Below are 25,285 nucleotides of genomic sequence, written 5' to 3'. Positions count from 1 at the left end.
AGCTGCCTCTCTCTGTGTCAAATAAATAAATAAATAAATAAATCTTTAAAAAAAAAAAAAAACAGGGAATACTCAATGTGGGGTCTACTGTCTTTGAAATTTCTCCATAAATCTTAAAGTATTCTAAAGTTAAAAGATTTTTTTGATTTTTATTATGTTCAGTTAGCCAGCATATAGTATATCATTAGTTTTTGATGACGTGTTTTTAAAAATAAATATATTTGGATAATTATCAAGTGAATAGACATGTAACTACCACCCAGAGTGAAAACATTGCCAGAACCCATAATACTATTTCCCTTCTCAATTTTACTACCTTTCCCCCACTATATTAGTGAATTTTACTATACTACTTCCTGCTCTTTTTTTTTTTAATGTTTTTTATTACATTATGTTAGTCACCATACAGTACATCCCCGGCTTCTGATGCAAGGTCTCGATGATTCACCAGCTGCTCATAACACCAGTGCACCATGCAACATGTGCCCTCCTTACTACCCATCACCAGTCTATCCCATTCCCCCACCCCTCTCCCCTCTGAAGCCCCCAGTCTGTTTCTCAGAGTCCACAGTCTCCCATGCTTCACTCCCCTTCTGATTACCTCCCTTTCTTTATCCCTTTCTTCCCCTACCGATCTTCCTAGTTCTTATGTTCCATAGATGAGAGAAATCATATGATAATTGTCTTTCTCTGCTTGACTTATTTCACTTAGCATTATCTCCTCCAGTGCCATCCACGTTGTCAGCAAATGTTGAGAACTCGTCTTTCTGATAGCTGAATAATATTCTATTGTATATATGGACCACAGCTTAATCCAGTCATCTGTTGAAGGGCATTCGGTTCCTTCCACGATTTAGCTACTGTGGATAATGCTGCTCTATGAACATTGGGGTGCATATGGCCCTTCCCTTCACTACGTCTCTATCTTTGGGGTAAATACCAAGTATTGCAATGGCTGGGTCATAGGGTAGCTCGATTTTTAACTTTTTAAGGGACCTCCACACTGTTTTCCAGAGTGGCTGCACCAACCACATCCCCCACAATGTAGGAGGGATCCCTTTCTCCACATCCTCTCCAGCAATGTTTCCTGCCTTGTTGATTTTTGCCATTCTAACTGGTGTAAGGTGGTATCTTAGTGTGGTTTTGATTTGAATTTCCCTGATGGCTAATGATTTTGAACATTTTTTCATGTGTCTGTTAGCTATTTGTATGTCCTCATTGGAAAAGTGTCTGTTCATATCTTCTGCCCATTTTATGATTTGTTTATTTGTTTCTCGCATATTGAGTTTGAAAAGTTCTTTGTAGATCTTGGATACCAATCTTTTATCTGTAGCATCATTTGCAAATATATTCTCCCATTCCATGGGCTGCCTCTTAGTTTTTTTGATTGTTTCCTTGGCTGTGCAGAAGCTTTTTATCTTTATGAAGTCCCATATATGTGTTCATTTTATCTTTTGTTTCTCTTGCCTTTGGAGATGTGTCATGAAAAAGGTTGCTTTGGCCAATGTCATAGAGGTTGTTGCCTATGTTGTCCTCCAGGATTTTGATGGATTCCTGTCTCACATCGAGGTCTTTCATCCATTTGGAGTTTATCTTTGTGTATGGTGTGAGAGAGTGGTCAAGTTTCATTCTTTTGCATGTAGCTGTCCAATTTTCCCAGCACCATTTATTGAAGAGACTGTCTTTTTTTCCACTGGATGTTTTTTCCTGCTTTATCAAAGATTAGTTGCCCAAAGAGCCGAGGGTCCATTTCTGGGTTCTCTATTCTGTTCCATTGGTCTGTGTGTCTGTTTTTGTGCCAGTACCATGCTGTCTTTGTGATCACAGCTTTGTAGTATAGCTTGAAATCCTCCATTGTGATGCCCCCAGCTTTGTTTTTCCTTTTCAACAGTTCCTTGGCGATTCAGGGCCTTTTCCGGTTCCACACAAATTTAAGGACTATTTGTTCCAGTTCCTTGAAAAACATCATCCTTGAAAAACGTCATCGGTATTTTGATCGGGATAGCATTGAAAGTGTCGATTGCTCTGGGTAGCATGGACATTTTAACTGTGTTATTTCTTCCGATCCATGAGCATGGAATATTTTTCCATCTTTTTGTGTCTTCCTCAATGTCTTTCAAGAGTGATTTATAGTTTCTAGAATATAGGTCCTTTACGTCTCTGGTTAAGTTAATTCCAAGGTAACGTATGGTTTTTGGTGCTATTGTAAATGGGATGGATTCCCTAATTTCTCTTTCTTCAGTCTCATTGTTCGTGAAGAGAAATGCAACTGTTTTCTGAGCATTGATTTTGTATCCCGCCACATTACTGAATTGCTGTATAACTTCTAGTAGTTTGGGAGTGGATTCTTTTGGGTTTTCCATATAGAGTATCATGTCATCTGCGAAGAGAGACAGTTTGACTCTTGCCTGCTCTTCTTTATAATTATACAACTATTTTGCATTTCTAAATAATATAGTACAGTTTTGGCTGGTTTTGAAATTTACACTTACACAAATGTAACCATACAGTATATATTCTTGTGTGTCTTGCTGAAGATACGTACTTTTTGTTGCATTTCATTGACTATTACTATTCATTTTCATTGCTGTGCAATGCATTACATTGTATGAATGCATCAAATTTTATTTGTAAGTTTCATTGTTGCTGGACATTGGATTATTTCTAGTGTTTTCAGTGTGGCTCATTTGAAAAGGATATTCTGATCATCAGATTTGTGAGATCTTATAGATTTATTTTCTTTTTTAAGAATATCTGCTTATGTGAGGCAAGGAGGAAGAACCTGCAGAAAGCAGGAGCGGGATCTTGCTCAGGGACCAGGCTCTAGACCAAGAGTCCAGGAAGCTCAGTGCTACTGCTCAGGCCTTGCCAGGAGGCAGTAGTCTGCCCAAGTGCCAAGTTCCCAAGAGGATGGGAACATTCCTTCCCAGAGATGTATGGACCAGCTCCTTCTCAGTTTTATCCACCACTTTGCAATGTCTATGGACAGCAGAAACATTGATCTTAATAACAATTCTTCTTGCTTTGAAAAAAATGAGTCTCTCTTGGGCACATTCCTGCCAAGGTGGCCATATAGGAAGGAGGCAATAAGGCTTCCTTGCCTTCCCCCCAGATCCTTCTGGACCCAACACTCCACATTCCCAACTCAGGGAAGACAACTTGCTAAATTTTCCAAGCAGACGTGTCCTTTATGTGTACATGTGTGCATACACACATGTGCGCACACATGTATACACGCATGTGCACACATGTACACACACAATGAAAATTTAAGGTTGAGTCAAGGAGAGCTGTTCTTGTTCATCTGGGCACTATGACTGTATTTTCCAACAAGTGTCTTTGAACTAATGGTATTTTATTTTTTAACAGCGGCACTTCTCAGGCCAGCTTATTCAGTCTTGTTCTGCTTATTTTTGCCCCATTGTGTTCAGGTCACAACTTTTGGTCCTGATCAAGTAGAAGGCAGTCCACCCTAGTGATGACGGTCCCAGGCCGATGAGTCAGAGCAGAATCCTGCCTTGAGTAGACCTCTTGTGCATTACTTACCCCTTCTGAAGCTCAGTTTCCTCCGAGGTTAAAAAAAAAAAACAAACAAAACTTACTTCACAAGTAGGTCAAATTAAGTCCAAATGTATGTAAAGTATTTAACAGTTTCTGACCCAAGAGGGAAAACTAATACATCATGAAGATTATTGTTAATATTAAAAACACAGTAACTTTGGACTCCTGGGTGCCTCAGCGATAGAGCACCCAACTCTTGGTTTGGGCTCAGGTCATGATCTCGGGGTCATGAGATTGAGCCCTGTGTCAGGCTCCACGCTCGGCGCCGAGTCTGCTTCAGACTCTCTCCCTCTCCCTCTGTCCGCCCCCTACTCTCTCTCTCTAAAATAAGGTAAATAAATAAAATTTTTTTAAAAAATACGACAACTTATCTAGCAGTTCCTTTCCTTATGCCTGTGATCAGACCTATGGCTAAATCTAAGGTTTTAGAATGCACCAACAAAAATCTACCCTGACCTTTAGCATTTTACATTTCCTATGCTAATTTAAACGCTTGGTGAAGTGAAAAATGACGTCCAGTGTCAGTGAAAAGCTCTGTGTTGTTCTCACTTCTGATTATAAGACAGACGAAATTTACATCTCTTTCCATTAGGTTTATAATTGGAGATTTGCTGGATTCCGAAAATGACCTCTGTGAGCAGTCGAAAGAATGGGACTCTCATGGATCAGAAGAGCCACAGAAGGCCTTTGACCACGGGACAGAGCTGATCCCGTGGTACGTGCTGTCCATCCGAGCTGATGTGCACCAGTTCCTGCTGCAGGGGGCCACTGTCATCCACTACGACCAGGACACGCACCTGTCGGCCCGCTGCTTCCTCCAGCTCCAGCCTGACAACAGCACTTTGACCTGGGTAAAGCCCACCACTGCCTCCCCAGCCAGTGCTAAAGCAAAACTTGGTGTGCTTAGTAACACGGCTGAGCCTGGCAAATTCCCATTACTGGGCAATGCTGGATTAAGTGGCCTGGCGGAGGGGGTCTTGGATCTGTTTTCAGCAAAGGCTGTGTACATGGGACACCCTAGCATCGATATACACACTGTGTGTGTTCAGAACAAACTGGGTAGCATGTTTCTCTCAGAGACTGGCGTGACACTGCTCTATGGGCTGCAGACCACGGACAATAGGTTATTGCACTTTGTGGCGCCCAAGCACACCGCTAAGATGCTCTTCAGTGGATTGCTAGAACTCACGAGGGCCGTGAGGAAGATGAGGAAGTTCCCTGACCAGAGACAGCAGTGGCTGCGGAAACAGTATGTCAGCCTCTATCAGGTAGGGGCGCAGCCTTCCCCCTCTGCCCACTTCCCTAATTCTCAAGATACTAATCTTGCAAAACCATGCTGGGACCACCAGGGTTCACCCTCACACTCTGGCACGTACTTCCTGAGTGGTACTGGGCACCTCTGACTCCTCTCTGTGCCTCGGTTTCTGATCTATACAATGAGAATGATAACAATACCCATTCGTAGGGTGGCTGTGGGGTCTGAGTTAATATGTGTAAAGCCAGAATGTCAGCTGCTACGTGTAAAGAATAGTGTCTGGCTCGTAGTAGGTCCTATTACTATTTTGTATGAACACAGCGACTGGTCATTGTAGTTCTCACATTGGAAAGAAACCAGTTAGTATAAGCATTGTCACTTACTCAGTTTCCATCGAAAGCATTAGAGTGTGAATGTTTTTTTTTTATTTTTTATTTTTTTTTAAGATTTTATTTATTTATTTGACAGAGAGAGAGACAGCCAGCGAGAGAGGGAACACAAGCAGGGGGAGTGGGAGAGGAAGAAGCAGGCTTCTAGCGGAGGAGCCTGATGTGGGGCTCGATCCCAGAACTCCGGGATCACGCCCTGAGCCGAAGGCAGACGCTTAACCGCTGTGCCACCCAGGCGCCCCGTGAATGTTTTTATTAATTAAGGACTAGCTGATACATTGGAAACCTTCACTTGGGAAACTGAAATCGTGCTTCATTCCCTAATATGCTGCATGACTCTCGGAGCATTAATTTACTGTGTATTGCTGCCTCACTGTAGAACTTCAAAGTTTGAAAGAAACTTTCCCAAACATGGGATAACTCGTGCGTGGAGTTCTGCCTCACCAGGTTATTATATTGGCAGCAGCCCTTATGAGGCAGTTTCTCACAGTCAGCTGCTTAAAGTGAGTGTGTGTCTCACTAACCCTAAAATTCTCAGGTACTTCAACACTCCAGCTAAGGGTGGCAGCAGGACTGGGCTGAACGAGGTGTGGGAAGAGACACAGGCATCACCAGAGTGGTGTGCTTGCAGAGAACAAAGCGCAGATTGCTGGGAAAGTGAGTCAAAAACCCCGCCACAAGGGGACGCTGTTGATGGCGTTGCCAAATGAGTTGTATCCAAGTATTCAGTTTTTCTCTGTTATGCTTTTCCAACTTTTGGGCAAAAAAAGTATCTTTTTTACTAGTGTCACCGAACAAATAGGACTATAATTTAAGTTACTCAAATGACTGATTTTGTGTACTTTTCACAGTTCTAACATGCTTCCCAAAAGCAAAGATAATTCCCCCCTCCCTGCCTTGGAGCTGTTAGTAGGGGCATATATATATAATGCTCTTCTTTCCCCTTTCCCCACACCCATGCAATACTTAGGAGTAGAGATCATATCCTGAAGAACTAACTTATTAGTTGATTAATAAGCATATAGGCTTGTCTAACACGATGATGCTAGGACTGCACAGCACAAAGCCTGTTTCAGTTAACTCATCCGAAAACAGAGACCAAAATACGAGCTGCCTGTCCACTCTGCAGGGAGATTCCAGTGTGGTCAGCTGCTTGGAAAAAAGGTCTTCAGGAGCTATTGTAAATATTGATCTTTAATTATAATCATTCCTCAGCCTTCCAGAATCATATAAATCCATTCAGCCTGGATATAAACCAAAGTCTCTGAGCTCAGTTACAATCATGGTCACAAACCCAACATGGTTTATTGGCTCCATTTGTTTCCTTCCCGATCTCATAGCCTAAAGTAACTGAATTAACACCTATGGCATACTTGGTTTCTCATTCACCCTGGCAACCTACAGTTTTTGCTGAAGGAGGCACCAGCTGAGACCAGGAACAGCAGAAGAGGTAAAACTGAGACCAGGAACAGCAGAAGAGGTAAAAGGCTCCGCTGGAGCAGAGACAGAGGAAGTGACCTGGAGCCGACTTAGTCCTTCCCAGTTGCAAACACAACTACACCCTCCTGCCCCCATCCCTCCACCACTGCTGGGAAACAAGGCCCTACAGTGTAAAGGCAAAACAGCTGCATATACCTCACCCATTTCCGAAAACAGGTGATGGTCTTCCTCAAAACATTGTTCTGAAAGACAAGGCAACATGTCTCAGAAACAGACCCTCAAGATTTAAAAAAATTTTTGAAATTTAAAAAAAAGTGAAAAGGCTAGCAAATGGTTATTTTCCTATGATACAGACCAGCTCCCAAATTGTCTCAGAGAACATAGAAAGATGCTGCCAGTGTCGCACCTGGAAAACAAAAGGTCAAATAGGCCTCCTGTTAAATGCCCCTCTTGGTTATTTTATGATACTGCTTAGCATACTTAAGGCTCCTGAGAAGTCCTAAGGTACAAAAGAAATGAATTTAAATGTATCCGTACATTCAAGAAATTCATGAACAGTCTTGGGTTCTTCCAAACGTATATCAACAGCCCTGTAAGAGTATTTCTTTATCCCCAGTTTGGGAAGGGCTTATATAGAAAATAATCTTTCTGGGGCACCTGGGTGGCTCAGTCGGTTGAGTATCAACTCTTGGTTTTGGCTCAGGTCATGATCTCAGGGTCATGAGATTGAGCCCCACATCAGGCTCCACACTCAGCAAGGAACCTCAGCTGAGTTCTCAGCTCTGCTTAAGACTCTCTCTCCCTCCTCCTTTGCCGTCTGCCCCTAAAAGAAAGAAAGAAAGAAAGAAAGAAAAGAAAATAATCTGACATTGGAGTCCTCTTGTGTGATGAATGTATATGAATTTGCTCCTTTTTTTTTTTTTTTAATTTTTATTTATTTGAGAGAGAGCACAAGTGGGGAGGTGGGCAGATGGAGAGGGAGAGACCGACTCCCGGCTGAGCAGGGAGCCCAATGTGGGGCTCGATCCCAGGACCCTGAGAATATGACCTGAGCTGAAGGCAGATGCTCAACCAACTGAGCCACCCAGGTGCCATGTGAAGTTGCTTTCAAATACATGGATTTTAACTAGCAAATGTATTTGATCAAATGGAAACAGTAACAGGAGATAAAGCAAAAGACAAGAAGAAACAGTAACATTTGTAATAAAGTCTAAGGATACAGGAAAATAAAAGAAAGTAAACCCCAGAGATTTGATGTGGGGTGTGGGACAAAGACTGGTATCATAAGCTTTGGCTTGAAGTTCCATGGCAGAGCTGAGAACCCATAATCTTGGGTATTTGCAAAGATCTCTGGGAATCTGAAAAGGTTCAAAAACAGGGTTCTCAGGTGAACTTTAGTTGTAAGCAACTGAAATAGATTCTGGCTATCTTCAAGGGGGAAAAAGGATTTATTCAAAGGATTAGATTAAACAGTCTCCAAAATATCATATGCAAAGACAACGCCAAGAGGTAAAAGTGCGTGAATACTTTTTAAGGAATCAGTTTCCTGATCCTAATGTCCACATGAACTTCTTTTATTTTCCTGTATTCCTAGGCTTCATTACAAATGTCACTATTTCTTGTCTTTTGGCTCCCTGCTTCTCGCTCTGCCTGCCGCTCCCCCTGCTTACACTCTCTCTCTCTCTGACAAATAAATAAAATCTTTTTTTTAAAAATGAAAGTAACTTTTCTTAAACTGAGACTGTAGTTTCACTCACAATAGACCTTCTCCCAAATTAAAAAGAGAAGGTACATCCTTCACCCATCCCAACCAAGTTTATTGTTTTGTACAAAATGAAAGAGTCAAACTACATTTCAGTTCCCAGAAAATCTCCTTTAAAGATTAAACAAAGGCATATGCTTTTCTAGGCCTGAAATATTTCTATTAAGAGTAAAGCTTGACCCATGTTAGGATGTTCTGAATTTAGAAATACCAAAGCAATAGAGACTGATTCTTTTATATATACATAGTATGGGTCTAATAAATTTTTTTATTGAAGATTTTCTTTTTTTAAAGCAGTTATAGGTTCACAATAAAATTGAGAGGAATGTACAGAGGTTTCCCATAAACCTCCCGCCCCCCATGCATGAATAGTGACCCCCACTGTCAACATCACTCAGCAGAATGGGTACATTTTTTACGAGGGATGAATCTACATTGATGTATCACAATCACCCAAAATCCATAGTTTACCTTAGGATTCTTTCTTGGTGCTGTATATTTCTAGGTTTGTACAAATATATAACATATATTGGTCATTATAATGTCACATGGAATATTTTAACTACCATAAAAATTCTCTGTGCCCTGCCTATTCATCTCTTCCTCCCACCCTATCTCGCCCTACCCACCCCCACCCCCGCCCCTGCAACCACTGATCTTTTTACTGTCTCCATAGTTCTGCCTTTTTCCGAATGTCATATAGTTGGAATCATACAATATGTAGCCTTTTCAGACTGGCTTCTTTCACTTACTATTATGCATTTAAGATTCCTCCATGTCTTCTCATGACTTGATAACTCATTTCTTTTTATTGCTGAGTAATACTCCATTGTGCGAATGTACCATAGTTTATCCATTTACCTACTGAAGGACATTTTGGTGCTTCCAAGTTTCGGTATTATGAATAAAGCTCCTGTAAATATTCATGTTCAGGTTTTTGTGTGGACTTAAGTTTTCAACTCTTTTGGATAACTACCAAGGAGCATGACTGCTGGATCGTATGGTAAAAGAACGCTTAAGAAGCTGCCTCACTGCCTTCCAACGTGGTGGTGCCATTTTGCTTTCCTACTAGAATGAATCCTTATTCCTGTTACCCCACATCCCCACCAGCATGTGGTGTTGTCAGTGTTCTGGATTTTTGCCATTCTAATAGGTGTTGTAGTGGTATCTTATTTTAATTTGCAGTTCCCTGATGCTATATGATGTGGAACATCTTTTCATATGCTTAATTCCCATCTGTATCTGTTCTTTGGTGAAGTGTCTGTTGAGGTCTTTGGACTATTTTCTTAATTGGGTTGTTAGTTTTCTTATTGTTGAGTTTTAAGTTTTCATTGTGTATTTTGGATAACCGTTCTTTATCAGATGTTTCTTTTGCAAACATTTTCTCCCAGTTTGTGGCTTGTCTTCTAATTTTCTTGACAATGTTTTTCCCAGAGCAGAAGTTTTAATGTTTAATGATGGGATCTATTAAATTTTTAAAGTGTTAGTTAAAACCCATAGAAAAAATTTTTACAAAACTTCTTTCAGTGTATGATATTCAATAAGGTAGTCAAAATTTATTTATGAAATTGTGGCATGAAATGTTGATTCCACTTTGAAGTCAATTGTAGTGACTTGTTTACAGGGAACAGGCCTGCATCAGGAAGGAATGATCTTCAACCATTTTCATTCTCAGTAGCACTGTACTCACGATTCATTTTCCAGGGAGGGAGATTCTAATTGGCTTATTTGGATCTTACACCAACCTTTGGTCAAGGGAGGATGTTTCACCTTGATTGAAAGACTCAGGACTATATCCAGGGGCGCCTGGGTGGCTCGGTTGGTTAAGTGTCTGCCTTCCACTCAGGTCATGATCTCAGGGTCCTGGGATCGAACTCCACATCCGGCTCCCTGCTCAGTGGGGAGTCTGCTTCTCCCTCTCCCTCTGCCCCTCCCTGCCCAGCTCATGAGCACACTCTCTCTCTCTCTCAAATAAATAAGTAAAATTAAAAAAAAAAAAAAAAAAAAGACTGTATCCGGTGGAAAACATATAGTAAAATTGGGGTATAGTTAGAGAAAAGAGAAATGATTAATGGATAGGCATAAATCCCAGATATCCATCAGAGATCACCAAAAGATTTCCCACATCAAGCATCCAAGTCCCTCAGCATCCTGGGATCCATAACAGGATGCAGGAAGTGGGAGGTCACAACTCAAGTCATAAAATGAGATAGCTATTGAATGTTAGGGTGAAGGAGCAAGTACACACACAAAGACCCTTTGTTATTCACAGAACATCTACAACAAAGCAAAACCTACTTACAAGTGCCTCTTTGGAGTTGCAAAGGAAGGCTGTCCTTAAAAACTTGCAGAAAGTAAAGACAGTAAATAATGGAAATTAATTTTAAAAGGTCCATTTTATACAACCTGTGAAATATCATCCATATTGGCTTTAATTCATATGTGACTTTTTGTAGTTTTATTAACTGGCCTCCCTGATTTAGAGGGAGAATTGTTGGTGGTTGTTGAATGAGTCAGTCTTTGCTGCTCCCCAGCACACGAGGCTCCGAGGTACCTGGTGGGAAGCAGCTGTCATGAAGAACGCCTGCCCCTTAAGGATCTTCTCGCTGCTCACAGCATCATAATATGCATGGTGTTCTGAGGGCCCTGGGCTCTCTATCCTTGGGTATCAGTCACACAAGAGGACAGCAGCCCAACTATTTTCTTTCTTTATTTTACTGAGCATAGTTGTTGACACATAATGTTATGTTAGTTTCAGGTGTGCACCAACTATTTAATAACATGTTTTCTCCATGGTTATCTCCCCAGAGCCCTCTGAAGTAAATTTCACATATGCCACATACTCTGTATTTCAAGTCAGACTGTCCCAAGCATCAAACTAGGTAAACAAACAAACAAACAATAACAATAAAAAAAACCCAAAAACCTAGGATGATGCAATACGAATAGAGCTTGATCTTACTTAAGTAGATTCACACACACGTACACACCCTCTGTCCTCTAAAGCCCTAATTTGCAAAGTGCATCTTCCTGAATATTCCTGCAGTGGTAGTTCTGGAATGTAACCTCTGAACCTGGGAAGGGAAGTTTGTTTTCATCCCACTTGCCCGTGGCCCTGTAAAGCACATCCCTGGAACTCAGCAGGGATGTGACCAGGACAAGAGAGGACATGATGAGACTCCCAACAGTCTCATCACCGACTGGACACAGAGCCACTTGGGTGGCCAGATCTCTAGTCCTCTGTAACTGCCTGAGCTCCTGCACCTCTGGGAATTTACTAGAAGCCATTCATCTATTGACTTCCCCATTGCTTGCTATTCCCGCGTGCATTCAGAATGCGGTTCTCTTACAGGAGGATGGACGGTACGAAGGCCCAACTTTGGCTCACGCCGTGGAGCTGTTTGGTGGCCGGCGATGGAGTACACGCAACCCCAGCCCTGGGACATCCGCGAAGAGTACTGAGAAGCCCAGTGTGCAGAGAAACAACACGTTGGGCATAAGCACCACCAAGAAAAAGAAGAAAATCCTTATAAGGGTAGAGTGTGATTTATGACGCCTCAGACCCAATCATCCAGGATGGTTGTATAGTCTGCATCACCAGAAACTACCTTAGAGCATTTGGGGCTGGGGACAAGGTGAAACAAATGAAATGCAGGCACTTACCAGGCACCTTCTGGTGCCAAGACCAGTGTTAGGAATTGTGTCAACACCCAAAAAAGTCAGGGGCCACAAACAGTAAGGACTCAGTAGGAGTCACGGTGAAGCCACCTACAGAGTGCTGTGGGAGCAGATATAAGGCAGATCCAGGGCTAGGACTCAGGCAGGAGAGGCTTCACAGAGAAGCTGACAGATGGGTCCTGAAGGCTGTATAGGATTTATCAGACAGACAACGCGGGGGGAGGGGGGAGGCATTTCTGGCGGGGGAGGCATTTCTGGCAGCGGAGGTGGGAGGGAGGCACGTGGGAGGGAGGCACGAAAGACTTGGCTTGCTCAGGGAAGCATGTGCAGTTCTGGGTCCATGCTCCACGCTGGAGCATAGGCTCTGTGGTGGGCAAGCAAAGGCTAAAAAGACCAGGGGCCCGGTTATGAAGGTCTTAGAGGGTAAAAATGCCCAATGTAGGACACAACTTAAAATATAGTATCAAGAGAAGCAACCTAAATGTCCGTCCATGAATGAAAGATCCAGAAAAGGTGATGTATATGTATAATGGAATAGCGTTCCGCCTTTAAAAAAGTAGGAAATCCTGGGACTCGACAATGTGGGTGAACCTTGAGGACATTACCCTAAGTGCGATAAGCCAGTCACAAAAGGACAGATGCGGCAAGATTCCACTTACGTGAGGTACCTAGAGTGGTCAAGCTCTTGGAAACAGGATGGTGGATGCCAGGGGCTGCGGGAAGGGGCAAAGGGGAACCCGTTTTTCATTGCCTCTAGAGTTTCAGTTTTGTAAGAGGAAAGAGTTCTTGAGGTCTAGTGCACAACAAGGCACATAGAGTTAGCACTAGTCTACTGTACACTTAAAATGGCTAAAGTGGTAGACTTTATGGTCTTTCCCATGGCAGAAAATATTTGGTTAGTTACCACTATATATGCTATATTACGTTATATAGAGATTATCATTGTAACACAATAATGTATTTTCTCCATGGTTATCTAGAAAAAGTCCCACACTTTGCATATGGGAGGCTGTTGATGCCTAAGCCGAGCTTTGTCTGCTTCATAATTTGGTCTCTGCACAGATGCCAGGGGTCATGTGTCTGCTCTTGTCAACTCCCTTCCCCCTGGGGAGTGCCGCTGTATCTGGAGAAACAAGTGGGATAGTGTAACGTGAGACTCCTGGGTCAGCCTTCACCGGGGTCTATACTTGGGGTGGGGGGCGTGTGGAAGGTGGGGCAGTCAGAAAATAGGGGCCTGCCTCCCAGGAGGGAGAGAAACCCAGAACGAGGGATGTTGGCACGTGTGTGTTCCCAGGGTGAGAGTGGAGAGGCGGCCGACGACGAGATGGCCACGCGGAAGGCCAAAATGCACAGGGAGAGTCGCAGCCGGAGTGGTTCCGACCCTCAAGACATGAATGAGCAAGAAGAATCCGGTAAAGCCCCATACCGACTTATTTTTTTTTAATAGAAGTAAATAGGCATTTGGTTTTCAATTGTGATTTAAATACTGTGGACATTCTTAAAACTCTTTGTCTTATTAGATATACTTATCTTTGTATTTAACTAGATAGTGGAACCCAAGAGGTACTTCTGCAAGCTCAGTGTGCTTGGAAGAAGATTCTCATTAATTAACTTGGCCTCATGCACAGAGGATATGAGATATACAAAATACAATGTGGTGGATTAGACCAGACCAGTGATTCTCAGCCACGGCTGAGATTATTTTTAAAAAATACCTGGATGCCCTGGTGGCACCCCAGCCCCAGCTGAGTCCAATACTCTCTGGCTGGGCCCCGAACATCTCTATATTTTTAAGTTCCCCAAATGATTCTGATGTGCAGCCAAGGTTGAGAACCCACCACATGAGTCCACTCATCAGAATATGCTTCTTATATAGAAATTGCATAGATTTGCTCAGACCTTCAGAAACAGCTTTGGTTTTTCTTTGATTTCGAGGGAAAGAATAACCTGGCCTCGTTGTCTGGTGTCTGTGTTTTCTCTCACAGAGGCGAATGCCATCATGAGCCCTCCTAACACTCTGCCTTCCAGAAGAGCCCACTCTTTGACCACGGCTGGGTCCCCTAACTTGTCTGCTGGGACATCATCTCCCATCAGGCCAGTGTCCTCCCCTGTGCTGTCTTCTTCAAACAAGAGCCCGTCCAGGTGGGGCCTTAACATGATAAAACAGAAGGACCCTTCACATCATTCAAGTTGTGTAGGAGGGCATCATCTTCCGGTGCTCTATGGAAAGACTGTCTCTAATTTTGACTTAACAATTACATTGAAAACTGAAAAAACCCAAATTTTCAAATACTTCTAATTTTCCTGATTTTACACTCCTATCTTCTCACATTACTATAATTGCTCCTAATTATTTGACAGACCAATCCTTCAAAGGTCAGTAATGCTAACAAAACCCAAGCTATGATTTTCTGAAGCTGCCTTGTCAAATATAGTAGCCGCTGGCCACAGCAGGGGGAAAGAGATGGCTCTTTAAATTCGATTTTAAATCTATTAACATTAAATGAAATTTAAAATTCAGTTCTTCAGTCACACTATGCACATTAAAAGTGTTTCAAGCTACAAGTGGCTGGTGACTAGTATACTGCACAGTGCAGATAGAGAACGCTTTTATCATTGCAAAAAATTCTGTTGGAGAGCACTGCTTTAACTGAGGAGCCAAGTAAGTTTTAATGTAAGCTGCTTTACCCTTTGCTGTTAGGTAAAATATATTTAATACTCTTCTCATATATAAGACATGATAGACATGTCTAGAGAAATGAATGTATTAGAGCAAGTTGGGTATATTAAGGTATAATTCTAAAGCTGGTATTGTAGTAAATTATATTTATAAGGTCCATGCAAAGTACAGTTTTGAAACAACATCTACCCTCTCAGATGAAATAATATTAAGAAAGCATAACAAAGGAATTAGAATGCCATACCATCTCCTTCGACCCCCCAAAAAGTTTAAGAAATGCAGAGGTTCCAAACAGAACCGAGATAAAACAGGCACTCTTTATTGAACAGAGGAGTGATAGGAGGAAATGGGTCTGTGCAGACCCTGGCTTTGGAAACGTTAATTACACACTCACACGTGCGCACATACACACACACACACACACACACAATTTCTCTCTCTCTCTCAAGAAGTTTGCTACTGATAAGAATCCTATTGTAAATCATCTTTTAAAAGGAAGCATTCTTTTACAGTGTGAATAATGAACTTATTTTATGCTCTATACATTCAGATTTCTACACTTGGTGAAACTGGGTCAAAGGTACATGGGAACTCTCTGTACCACTCTTACAACTTTTCTGCAAGTTTAGGTTTGTAACAAAATGAAAAGCTACAAAGAATCAGAACTCTTTATATTTCAGCCTCTACAGACAGTATCCTGGCTAAATAAAATAGCCAGATAAATTGGATGAAGTGACTTTACCTTTATTTCGATCACTCACAAACAAATGGGAAGGACCGAGTAAGGGAGGAAAATCTTTTCAAAGAGGTAGACCTAACATGCCAGATGCAAGATCATCGGCTCCTCCCACAGGAGGACAGGGGTCAGTGCCCACCAAGGAAGCTAAATCCAAAAGATAAGACAAGGCAAGGGAAGAAAAATTAGCCCAAATGCTGTTCAAGGAGAAAGCAAGGCTGAGGCCTAGAAGGGGAGAAAGTGGACAAAGTTTCCTAAAGTGTAAGGGTGAAGGGTTCCTGCAGACAGAGACTAACCCTGAACGAGAAGGGAAGAAGGGAACGTACTTGCTTAAATGCAAAGATAAGCTAATTTATCGGACCTTTTTCCTCTTCCTGAACCTCCCTGCTCTATTTCCAACACCATTTGGGGGATCATCAGCCCATGCCTACAAACAGCTACAAATCCATCCTGTGTAATACTCTTCCATGTACAGAGGTGACTTTCAGATGTCAACACAAAATAATTTTCCATGAATAAACACTATTAGCAAGATTCAGGGTACACTAGCTATTCATTTCAATATTCTCTATACTTTCTTACATATTTGAAATATTTCAAAAGTAAAAACAAAGCACAAAAAAACAAAAATTTTAAAAAAAGAAAGATCCTGTTTATTGATTTGACTAAAAACCAATCAAAACATTTTTTATACTATCCTGTCAGGGAACCAGTATAGAAAATAAAAGTGTGGGGGCGCCTGGGTGGCACAGCGGTTAAGCGTCTGCCTTCGGCTCAGGGCGTGATCCCGGCGTTATGGGATCGAGCCCCACATCAGGCTCCTCTGTTATGAGCCTGCTTCTTCCTCTCCCACTCCCCCTGCTTGTGTTCCCTCTCTCGCTGGCTGTCTCTATCTCTGTCGAATAAATAAATAAAATCTTTAAAAAAATAAAATAAAATAAAAGTGTTGTGAAACAGCTAGACTAAGCTTTTGACCAAGTGGACTGATACTTTTATATTGAATATACAGCCTTGGCAGGTGCAGATATATTCTAGACAGAATTGGCTTCTTTCCATTCTTAATATTTTTGTGACTCACATTTTCCGTTAGTATTAAAAGTCCTTCCTTGTTTTCATCTAATAACTGGTTAAGAAAGGAAAAAGAAGACACTGATACATTCAGGACTTTCTTCTTAAACATGTTTCTGTCATTTAGAATATGGGAAAGAACGTGCAAATTTTTCCATAGGTTATGCTTTTGAAAAAGCATGGGCACTTTTGAAAAAAATGACTTTTCTTTAGAAACATTGAATTCAAGTTGTTTCCTCCCATTGACCTATGATTTCAAAGAACTGTTTTGATTCGTAGAAGGATATTAACCTTAGCCTTGTGGCGTTATTATGGAGGCTGTAAACATGAAGTGGTTTCAGTGTATCATATGTCTTCTTTACTCTGACACAATGTAGATTAATTTTGAGAGAATGAAAGGAGAGTCCGGAAAAGAGCCTCAGTCTTAAATAACTTGCAGTCCATCTTTTCTGCTCCTGTTGCTCCTCAGAGGGCATCTGTTGGGGCAGAAGGACACACTAGCCCGGATGTGCCTGTTAACGCCCTGTCTTTGTTGCAGTCCTTGGAGCAGCAGCAGCTGGCACGGGAGGATCAAAGGAGGAATGAAGGGTTTTCAGAGCTTCATGGTTTCAGACAGTAACATGAGTTTTGTTGAATTTGTTGAGCTGTTCAAATCATTCAGGTACAGCATGCTTTTCTTCTTACCCTTTCTCAGCCCTGAGTTTTTGTGACAATACTGAGGGTGTTTTCCATCCCCCGCCCAGCGTGAGGAGCCGCAAGGACCTGAAGGATCTCTTTGACATCTATGCCGTGCCCTGCAACCGAGCCGGCTCCGAGTCAGCCCCCCTCTACACCAACCTAACCATTGACGAAAATACCAGCGACCTTCAGCCTGACCTAGGTTTGTGCAACCATGTAATATTTCCCGTGGAGACCTTTCTATCTAAAAACGAAGGTTAGAGATCAACACCCAGACCCTCAGCCTCGCATATGGCGTGCTGTTACCTGCAGCATGGCGAAACACTTCGAGGATTCTTCAAGTTGTCTTAGGGATGGGTACTGTGGGCATCTTAGGCAAGCAAATTCATTGTTGTGTGCGTCTGTTTAGGCATTCCAGAATATTTAATCAACAGAGACTTCCGAAGGTCCTTCTGACAATCAGACACCCTCCCCCACCCATGTTTAAATGTCCAGTAGGTATATGGTGTACCACCAGTGTTCCCCGCCTGTAGGCCGACGGGTGCTCAGCCCCAGGGTGGGAGTTGCCTGCCCTTTGACAAGGAGATCTTGAGTGACCTGAGCAGAGCACTCCTGCTCAACCTCCAGGATGCTTTTCTGAGTGTAAACTGGAACATCTGCCTCCCATGCCCCACTCACCAGCACCACCATGATCACCACTGCTGACGCACTGTAAGCCTGTTAGTTTTCTCTTCTGCTCTCTCTGGAGACTAGAAACACAAAAAAGCAAGAACAAAGTGTCCTCTTTCATACAGTACCTTTTTTATTACTCAAAAACTTACACTGTCCTCAACTAAGACTATTAACCTTTTCACCTCTCGTCACAAAACGTGCATAACTATGGACTAGTCAAGTAGTTGCATTTGTTAAAAAATTAATACACATTATTTTTTAAGAGCAGTTTTAGGTTTACAGAAAAATTATTGGAAAGTACAGAGAGTTCCCATGCACAGTTCACCCCTGACCAAGGCAAGGGTTAAGGGTGCCAGTCCCCCACACAGTCAGAAAGCTACATGTTAACTTTTGGCTCCCCTCGCCCCAGATTTAACTACTAATAGCCTGCTCTTATCCAGAAAAAGCCTTACTGATAACATAATGGTAACAGTAGATTAATACATATTTTATATGTATAGGTGTTATACATTGTGTTCTTATAATTAAGCTAGAGAAAAGAAATTATTATGAATAAAATCATAAGATAAAATACATTTACAGTATTATACTGTGTTTATCGAAAAGATCTGCATACAAGTGGACCCACACAGTTCAAACCCGTGTTGTTCAAGGGTCCACCATACCCTCCCCACACACATATACACGATTTTCCTATTATTATTATCTTGCACTATTAGCGTGGTATATTTGTAACAGTTGAGCAGATGTTGATATATTATTATTAACTGAAGTCCATAGTTTAGCATTCACTGTTTGTGTTGTACATGCTGTGGGTTTTAACAAAAGTATAATGACCTTTATCTACCATTACAGTATCATACAAAATAGTTGTGATGTCTTTAAAAAAATCCCGTCTCCCCTCTTTCCATTCTTCCCACCTTACTTCTGAACCCCTTTTTACTATCTCCATAGTTTTGTCTTTTCCAGAATGTCATATTGTTGGAATCATACGGTTTGTATGTGGTCTTTTCAGATTGGCTTCTTTCTCTTAGCAGTATGTATTTAAGTTTCCCCTATGTTTTTTCATGGCTCAAAAGCTCATTTCTTTTTATCGCTGAATAATACTCCATCACATGGATGTATCACCATTTGTTTATTCATCCACCTTTTGAAGAACATCTCGGTTGCTTCCAAGTTTTAGCAGTTATGAATAAAGCTGCTATAAATATTTGTGTGTAAGTTTTGTGTAGACATAAGTTTTCAACTCCTTTGGGTAAACAACTGGGAAGGCAGTTGCTGGATTGTATGGGCAAGCCTATCTTTAGCCCTGTAAGAAACTGCCAGCTTCTCTTCCAAAGTGGCCAGAATTAAAATGGCCATACCAAAGTTGGTACCAATGTGGGACAACTGGAGGATGGCTGGTGGAAAGGTAAAATGGCAGAGCCACTTTGGAAGAGTTTGGCAGTTTCTTACAAAACTTAATATACTCTTACCATCCAATCCGGCAATTATACCCCTTGATATTTACCCAAGTAAGCTAAAACTTATTTTCACACTGAATCCTGCACACCAATGTTTATAATTACACTTGTGAAGTACAAAACAACAATAATTTTAAGGAGTCATCTTCATTGTCTGTAAAAAATAAAAATGTAGTTATTCTCAAAAACCAAAGTTCACAGTCAGCCTGAAGTCCCCAACTGAATGTACAGTTAGTTCTCCTTTAATACCCTGAGCTCCTAGGCTTTGAAGATCACTGACCTAGTTCTCTCTTAGTTTCTTTTATTTCTTCATCGATTCATTTTTTATTCCTTCAACTGTTTGAAGCCAGGGATAAGCACTGAGTTTGATGGCTTGTGTAGACAGATGAGTGAAGAGACTAATTCCACAACACCATTATCTCCAAAACGAACTTTGTGAAAAATTCCGACTAGCTCGTCCATGTTCTGTGGGTGATTGTGTTTCAGATTTATTGACCAGAAATGTCTCAGACTTGGGATTGTTCATTAAGAGTAAACAGCAGCTGTCAGACAACCAGAGGCAGATATCTGATGCCATTGCTGCTGCAAGTATCGTGACAAATGGCACTGGGGTCGAGAGCACATCTCTGGGCATCTTTGGGGTTGGCATACTCCAGCTCAATGACTTCCTCGTCAACTGCCAGGGAGAACACTGCACTTACGATGAAATCCTCAGCATCATCCAGGTTTGTACCCATTTTGCATGCACGTATGTGTAAAGCCTCTGACTGTTCTAATCATTTTCTGCTAAACATACTGTTTCTATACTTCTTTCCAGAGCTTTTAAGTCTGGGGCAGAAACAGAAGGGTTTCATTAAATGTCAAATATATGCGTTCTTATTTAACATACAGTTAACACAGATCACAAGCCTTCTCTTGGTGACTATTATAAGGGATCAGTACATGATTCCTTCTTGTTGTTCTAGCACACATAATAACAAATAGTCTAGGTTTTCAGCCTCTTTGATCATTTAGCAAATATTTATTAGTTCCTCCTATGGGCCCGACTCTGTTCCAGGACCTGGGATATAGTAAATAAGATCGCGTTCTCGCCTTCACCTAGTGGTGAGGCAGACAATAAATAAAGAGAGAATGTAATTTCAGGTATTGATGGATTCTGAAAAACTCAAGCAGAGATTGGGAACGTAGTGATGTGAGAGGCTGAGAGGAGTAAGAACAGGCCACCCTAAGGAGGTGACAGTGGGGCTGAGCCCTGAATCAAGAAGCCGCGTGAAGGTGTGAGGAAAGAGCATTCCAGACAGGGAGTAGCAAGCTCAAAGACCGAGGCGAGAGCGAGACAACGAAAAGGCTGGTGGATAGGAGCCCCTTGAGCTAGAGGCACAATGGTAGACCTGATTCCAGACAGGTGGGCAGGGGCCAAGTCATCTGAGCATTTTAGGCCATGGTAAGGAGTTTTGACTTCAGTCCATGTGACCTGGGAAGCTATTGGAAATTTTTGAGCAGGGGAGTAACAGGATTTGATTTATGTATTCAAGAGGTCACTGCGGCCCCACTGGGAAGTGAGCTGTGCTGGGAATGAAGTGGAAGCAGAGAGACCGGGTAGGAAGCTGTCCCAGTAGCCAGGCAAGATATGATGATGGCTTCCTCTGGAGGGTGGTGGGACACTCATTTGGGCCACGCCACCTGCAGCGGAATTGGTCTGGGTTTTCAACCTCCCTTGTCAACCAATTGGGAATCAGTGGATTTGCTGCCCAGCTGTTGATCACTGGAAATGCTAATGATGTAAGATTATGATCCCGTGGTCTGGTGCTCACTATGCTACCACTGAGTGGGAGCCCTGTACCGAGTGTTCTCTGTGACTCATCTCATTTCATCTCTCCCCAGATCTCTAGTAGCTGCTTATCCCCATGTTCACCTGGAACATGCTGATAACCGTTTGTTTTCATATAAATCGGCCTTATCCTTTTCCCTCGCTTTCCCCTTTTCTCTTAAATAAATACGCTTCGTATAATAAACGCACATATAATAAATGTTTTCTTTGGGACTAAAACACTGCCTCTTACCACTACGTAACGAAATTAGTTCAAATATTTAGTTTAGATGTTTCCTGATGAAAACAGAACAGCTTTAAAAAATGATGTGGTGGTTTTTTCCCCTTTGGTTTCCTTTACCTAAATAACACTCTTTTTTTGTGTGTGTCCCTTGCAGAAGTTCGAGCCTAGCGTTAGTATGTGTCATCAGGGCCTACTGTCATTTGAGGGATTTGCAAGGTAACTTTTAAAGTCTCTTTGCCCATCGTTTAAGAATACCTGTTTTCCCCATGCAGGCCTAAGAAAATGTGTTTCCTCTAGGTTTCTGATGGATAAAGATAATTTTGCCTCCAAAAATGACGAGTCACAGGAAAACATTAAAGACTTGCAGCTGCCCCTCTCCTATTATTACATTGAATCTTCACACAATACCTACCTCACAGGGCACCAGCTCAAAGGAGAGTCCTCAGTGGAACTCTACAGCCAGGTACAGAATTCCACGTGTCGTGTGATTTCCATTAAACCTTATTGATGTAACCCTGTCACAAAACCCTGACCCCCGACTCCTTTGAAGAACTTACAAACTATTACGTGTGAAATGCGAGGGAACATGATGTGTGGGAAAACTGCCTATACATATGGTTGTTTTCTTTACTTCTTTTTGTTTTCTTTCTCCCTCCTATCTATACTTAACCCTTATTCTAGGCAAAAAAAAAAAAAGAGTATTTGTTTGAGACTCATAGCTTTTAAATCCTACTTAGTCTGACCTACTCCTACTAAAATTAGATTTTCCCATGGGAAAATTAATCATTTCACGAAATGCTAAATAAATCAATATATTATAGTGGGAAAGCATAATAGAAAATGCAACAGAATTTCTATGAAGTTAATCCCAAAGTATTGTTTATTTTCATTTGGAATTTGTTAGACAATCAGTCCATCCCTATGGTAACCAACTTAAGGAACAAAAATCTACAAAGACTGTAGACACTGTCCCTACACACTTAAATTCATACAAATGTTCTTCTAAATTCCTAAGGGTCTCTGGGCTAGAAAAGGCACTTTTGACCTAAACACCAACTCTCAATGATCTGCGTGTCAGTCTCCTCTGTTATATCTTCTGCAACTTTCTCATCTATGCTGCCTGTTTTCTGACCTCCTACAAGAAGAGTTAATCAGGAAGAGAAGCTAGGCTAGGCCCAGGGAATATAAGCGTAAGGTTGTGAGGGTGGGGCAGGGAGGGTGTTCACGTATGAGAATTATCATTGTTTACACAAACCCAACAGAGTTGAAGTTCCTTTGTTCTCCAGATCAGTCCAGATATTCCTTAAGCATGGGTCAAACTTCTGTCCCAAAGCTTATCTAGTAATGGAATTTGTATTTTAAACTCTTAATCCTAAAGGACTTTTATTATGAAATGAAGATGTGTTCTTAGAGTAGTGATTTTCAAAATAGAAGTTCTATCAAGGGACCTCAGCTGGGGACACTGAGAGGAGCAAGCAGCAGTGTGGGAGGGTCCCATCCCCTGCCCCCAGTGTAGCTAAAGTCGTGTTCTTTTTTTTTTTTTATGTTTTTTTATTATATTATGTTAGTCACCATACAGTACATCCCTGGTTTCTGATGTAAAGTTCGATGATTCATTAGTTGCGTATAACACCCAGTGCACCATGCAATACGTGCCCTCCTTACTACCCATCACCAGTCTATCCCATTCCCCCACCCCCCTCCCCTCTGAAGCCCTCAGTTTGTTTCTCATAGTCTCTCATATAGTCTCTCATACTTCATTCCCCCTTCTGAAAGTCGTGTTCTTATGTGCTTTACATATGACCCTCCATTTGCACAGAGAATTCCAAGGTTAAAAAGGAGTTTGAAATCTATTGTTCTGGTTCTAGGAGAAAGAAATGAAGACACTCTGTGTGTGTGTGTGTGTGTGTGTGTGTGTGTGTGTGTGTGTGTGCAGTTTGTGTGTTTCTCCCAGGAAAATGAGCAAGGGTTAATGTCCGAGCTTTAATTCCTACCTCACTTCCCTATTTGACCTCCAAGAGGTTTTTTTAACTCCTTAATATTACACCCCAAGTAGAGATCATCAAAGCCTTTGAATGAGGCACAAGAACCCCTCAAATAGACTCACAGACGTGGTTAAACCCAGTGTGATGATCCCTTGTAGTTTATTTCTTACCACCCTCTGCTCTCCCTCAGCCCTCCTAGTTACCTCCTCACCTTCATTCACGGGACAGACCTGGAGTGAGAAAAAGCCCTGTTCTCACCTGGAATTTCCAGCCCTGGATTTCTTCTTCTAGCCCTATGTGGAGGTCTTACTGTCATGCAGACTTTGGAAAGACCTTTAGTCTTTTTGTGCTGAAAAACTCTCTCTCCTGCTGTCAGTCGACACAACGGTCCTCAGCCCGGAGCAACATACCTCTAGATACTGAAGCTGCTGGGAGAAGCTCTTAGCCTTGGGAGTTGAGGCCCCAGAATCAGTTCCACCTGGGCAATAGGTCACCTGGGAAGACTGGGTGCTGCATGCTGTGCAATGGGAAGAATCTAGCAAGGACCTCATAAAAAGTATTAAAATTAGAGGAATTCCACTGAGTTTTGTCGCAGCAACTCTAACAGCCGCTCGCCTGCAGTGTTGGATTGCTGTCACCTGGCAGTCGTTATGTGGAGTTTTAAATCAGTGAGTTGGCCCATTCACAGATACATCTGCCTTTTGGTTGGCTTTACCCTTCCAGTACATGGAAATCTTTTAAGATAGTTCGCTAAGAGAGTCTATGGAGGAAGAGGTTGCTGCACGCAAATATTACGGGGCTGCCACCCGAGCACGTGTGTCAGGAGCTCTGCTTTCGGCTCCCCGTACAGGGGAGCAAATAGGTATCATCTCACCTAGTTCAGCCTTGGTGCTTCCTGGAGCACTTTCCTGAAGAGGCTGTGAGATAGGGGGTGCGTGTGTTGTGACTGCTGTGGGTATGGGAGAGGGGAGTTTATGGATTACTTGCCTCTGTTCTAGGATGAGACAGCAATGCAAATCCTGGATGACTGCTTGCTTCTACTCTTCTGCCATGCTCTATGTTCACAGTAAAGGCATTAGCCAGCGGCAGAATTTGGGTCTAAATGGAGGAGATTTTATTCTGATTGGATTCATACAAATGTTTAGCCAGTTCATTAAGGAATCAGTGGCCTTGTTTGCTTTGGTCTGCAACCTCAACCCCTTCACCTCCACTCACATTTGCCCAGGTAGAGCACTAGCCTGGCTCTCTCGTTTCAGGACGTACCCTGTGTACATCCCTTGAGGGACCAAAGTTGCTGGGAAAATAATCATATGGTTTTGCTATCAAATTTTACCTTCCAGGGGTGCATGGGTGGCTCAGTCAGTTAAATGCCTGCCTTTAGCTCAGGTCATGATCCCATAGTCATGGGATCGAGTCCTGCATCTGGCTTCCTGCTCAGTGGGCAGCCTGCTTCTCCCTCTCCCTCTGCCACTCCCCCTGCTTGTGCGCGCTCTCTCTCACTCCCTCTCTCTTACAAATAATATATTTTAAAACATTTTTTTTCCACCATAATCTGTGCTCTCCCCTAATTCACTGTGGCCTTTGGCCAAAAGGCATGATTTATCTTAGATCTTATACCCTTCTGCTTTAGCCCTGAATGTGAACACTGATATGTAGAGGCATGTGTTGGGTTTAATTTGATGCTCTGTGTCCATTTTGCTTATCTGGAGTGAATGCATTCGTTGATCACACAGGTCCTCCTGCAAGGCTGCAGAAGCGTAGAGTTGGACTGCTGGGACGGAGATGATGGGATGCCCATTATCTACCACGGACACACACTGACAACCAAGATCCCCTTCAAGGTAATGCTTCAGACGTTCCTTAA

At 42.2% G+C, this 25,285-nt stretch overlaps 1 protein-coding gene across 1 annotated transcript in view; it reads left to right on the top strand.

The window, feature by feature from the left end:
• PLCE1 (phospholipase C epsilon 1) overlaps nucleotides 1-25,285 on the top strand; it is a 273,097-nt gene that overhangs the window by 196,302 nt on the left and 51,510 nt on the right. Inside the window, exons 7-16 of the mRNA XM_008696266.2 lie at nucleotides 4,154-4,829; nucleotides 11,760-11,942; nucleotides 13,380-13,497; nucleotides 14,071-14,227; nucleotides 17,108-17,230; nucleotides 17,313-17,449; nucleotides 19,869-20,107; nucleotides 21,591-21,652; nucleotides 21,734-21,899; nucleotides 25,155-25,262. Coding sequence (XP_008694488.1) covers nucleotides 4,154-4,829; nucleotides 11,760-11,942; nucleotides 13,380-13,497; nucleotides 14,071-14,227; nucleotides 17,108-17,230; nucleotides 17,313-17,449; nucleotides 19,869-20,107; nucleotides 21,591-21,652; nucleotides 21,734-21,899; nucleotides 25,155-25,262 — 1,969 coding nt within the window. The remainder of the gene's footprint in view (nucleotides 1-4,153; nucleotides 4,830-11,759; nucleotides 11,943-13,379; nucleotides 13,498-14,070; nucleotides 14,228-17,107; nucleotides 17,231-17,312; nucleotides 17,450-19,868; nucleotides 20,108-21,590; nucleotides 21,653-21,733; nucleotides 21,900-25,154; nucleotides 25,263-25,285) is intronic.

This window comes from Ursus maritimus, unplaced genomic scaffold, assembly GCF_017311325.1.
Source record: "Ursus maritimus isolate PB19 unplaced genomic scaffold, ASM1731132v1 scaffold_7, whole genome shotgun sequence".
In the NCBI taxonomy this organism is placed as follows: domain Eukaryota; kingdom Metazoa; phylum Chordata; class Mammalia; order Carnivora; family Ursidae; genus Ursus; species Ursus maritimus.
This window is presented reverse-complemented; position numbering and strand designations above follow the sequence as displayed.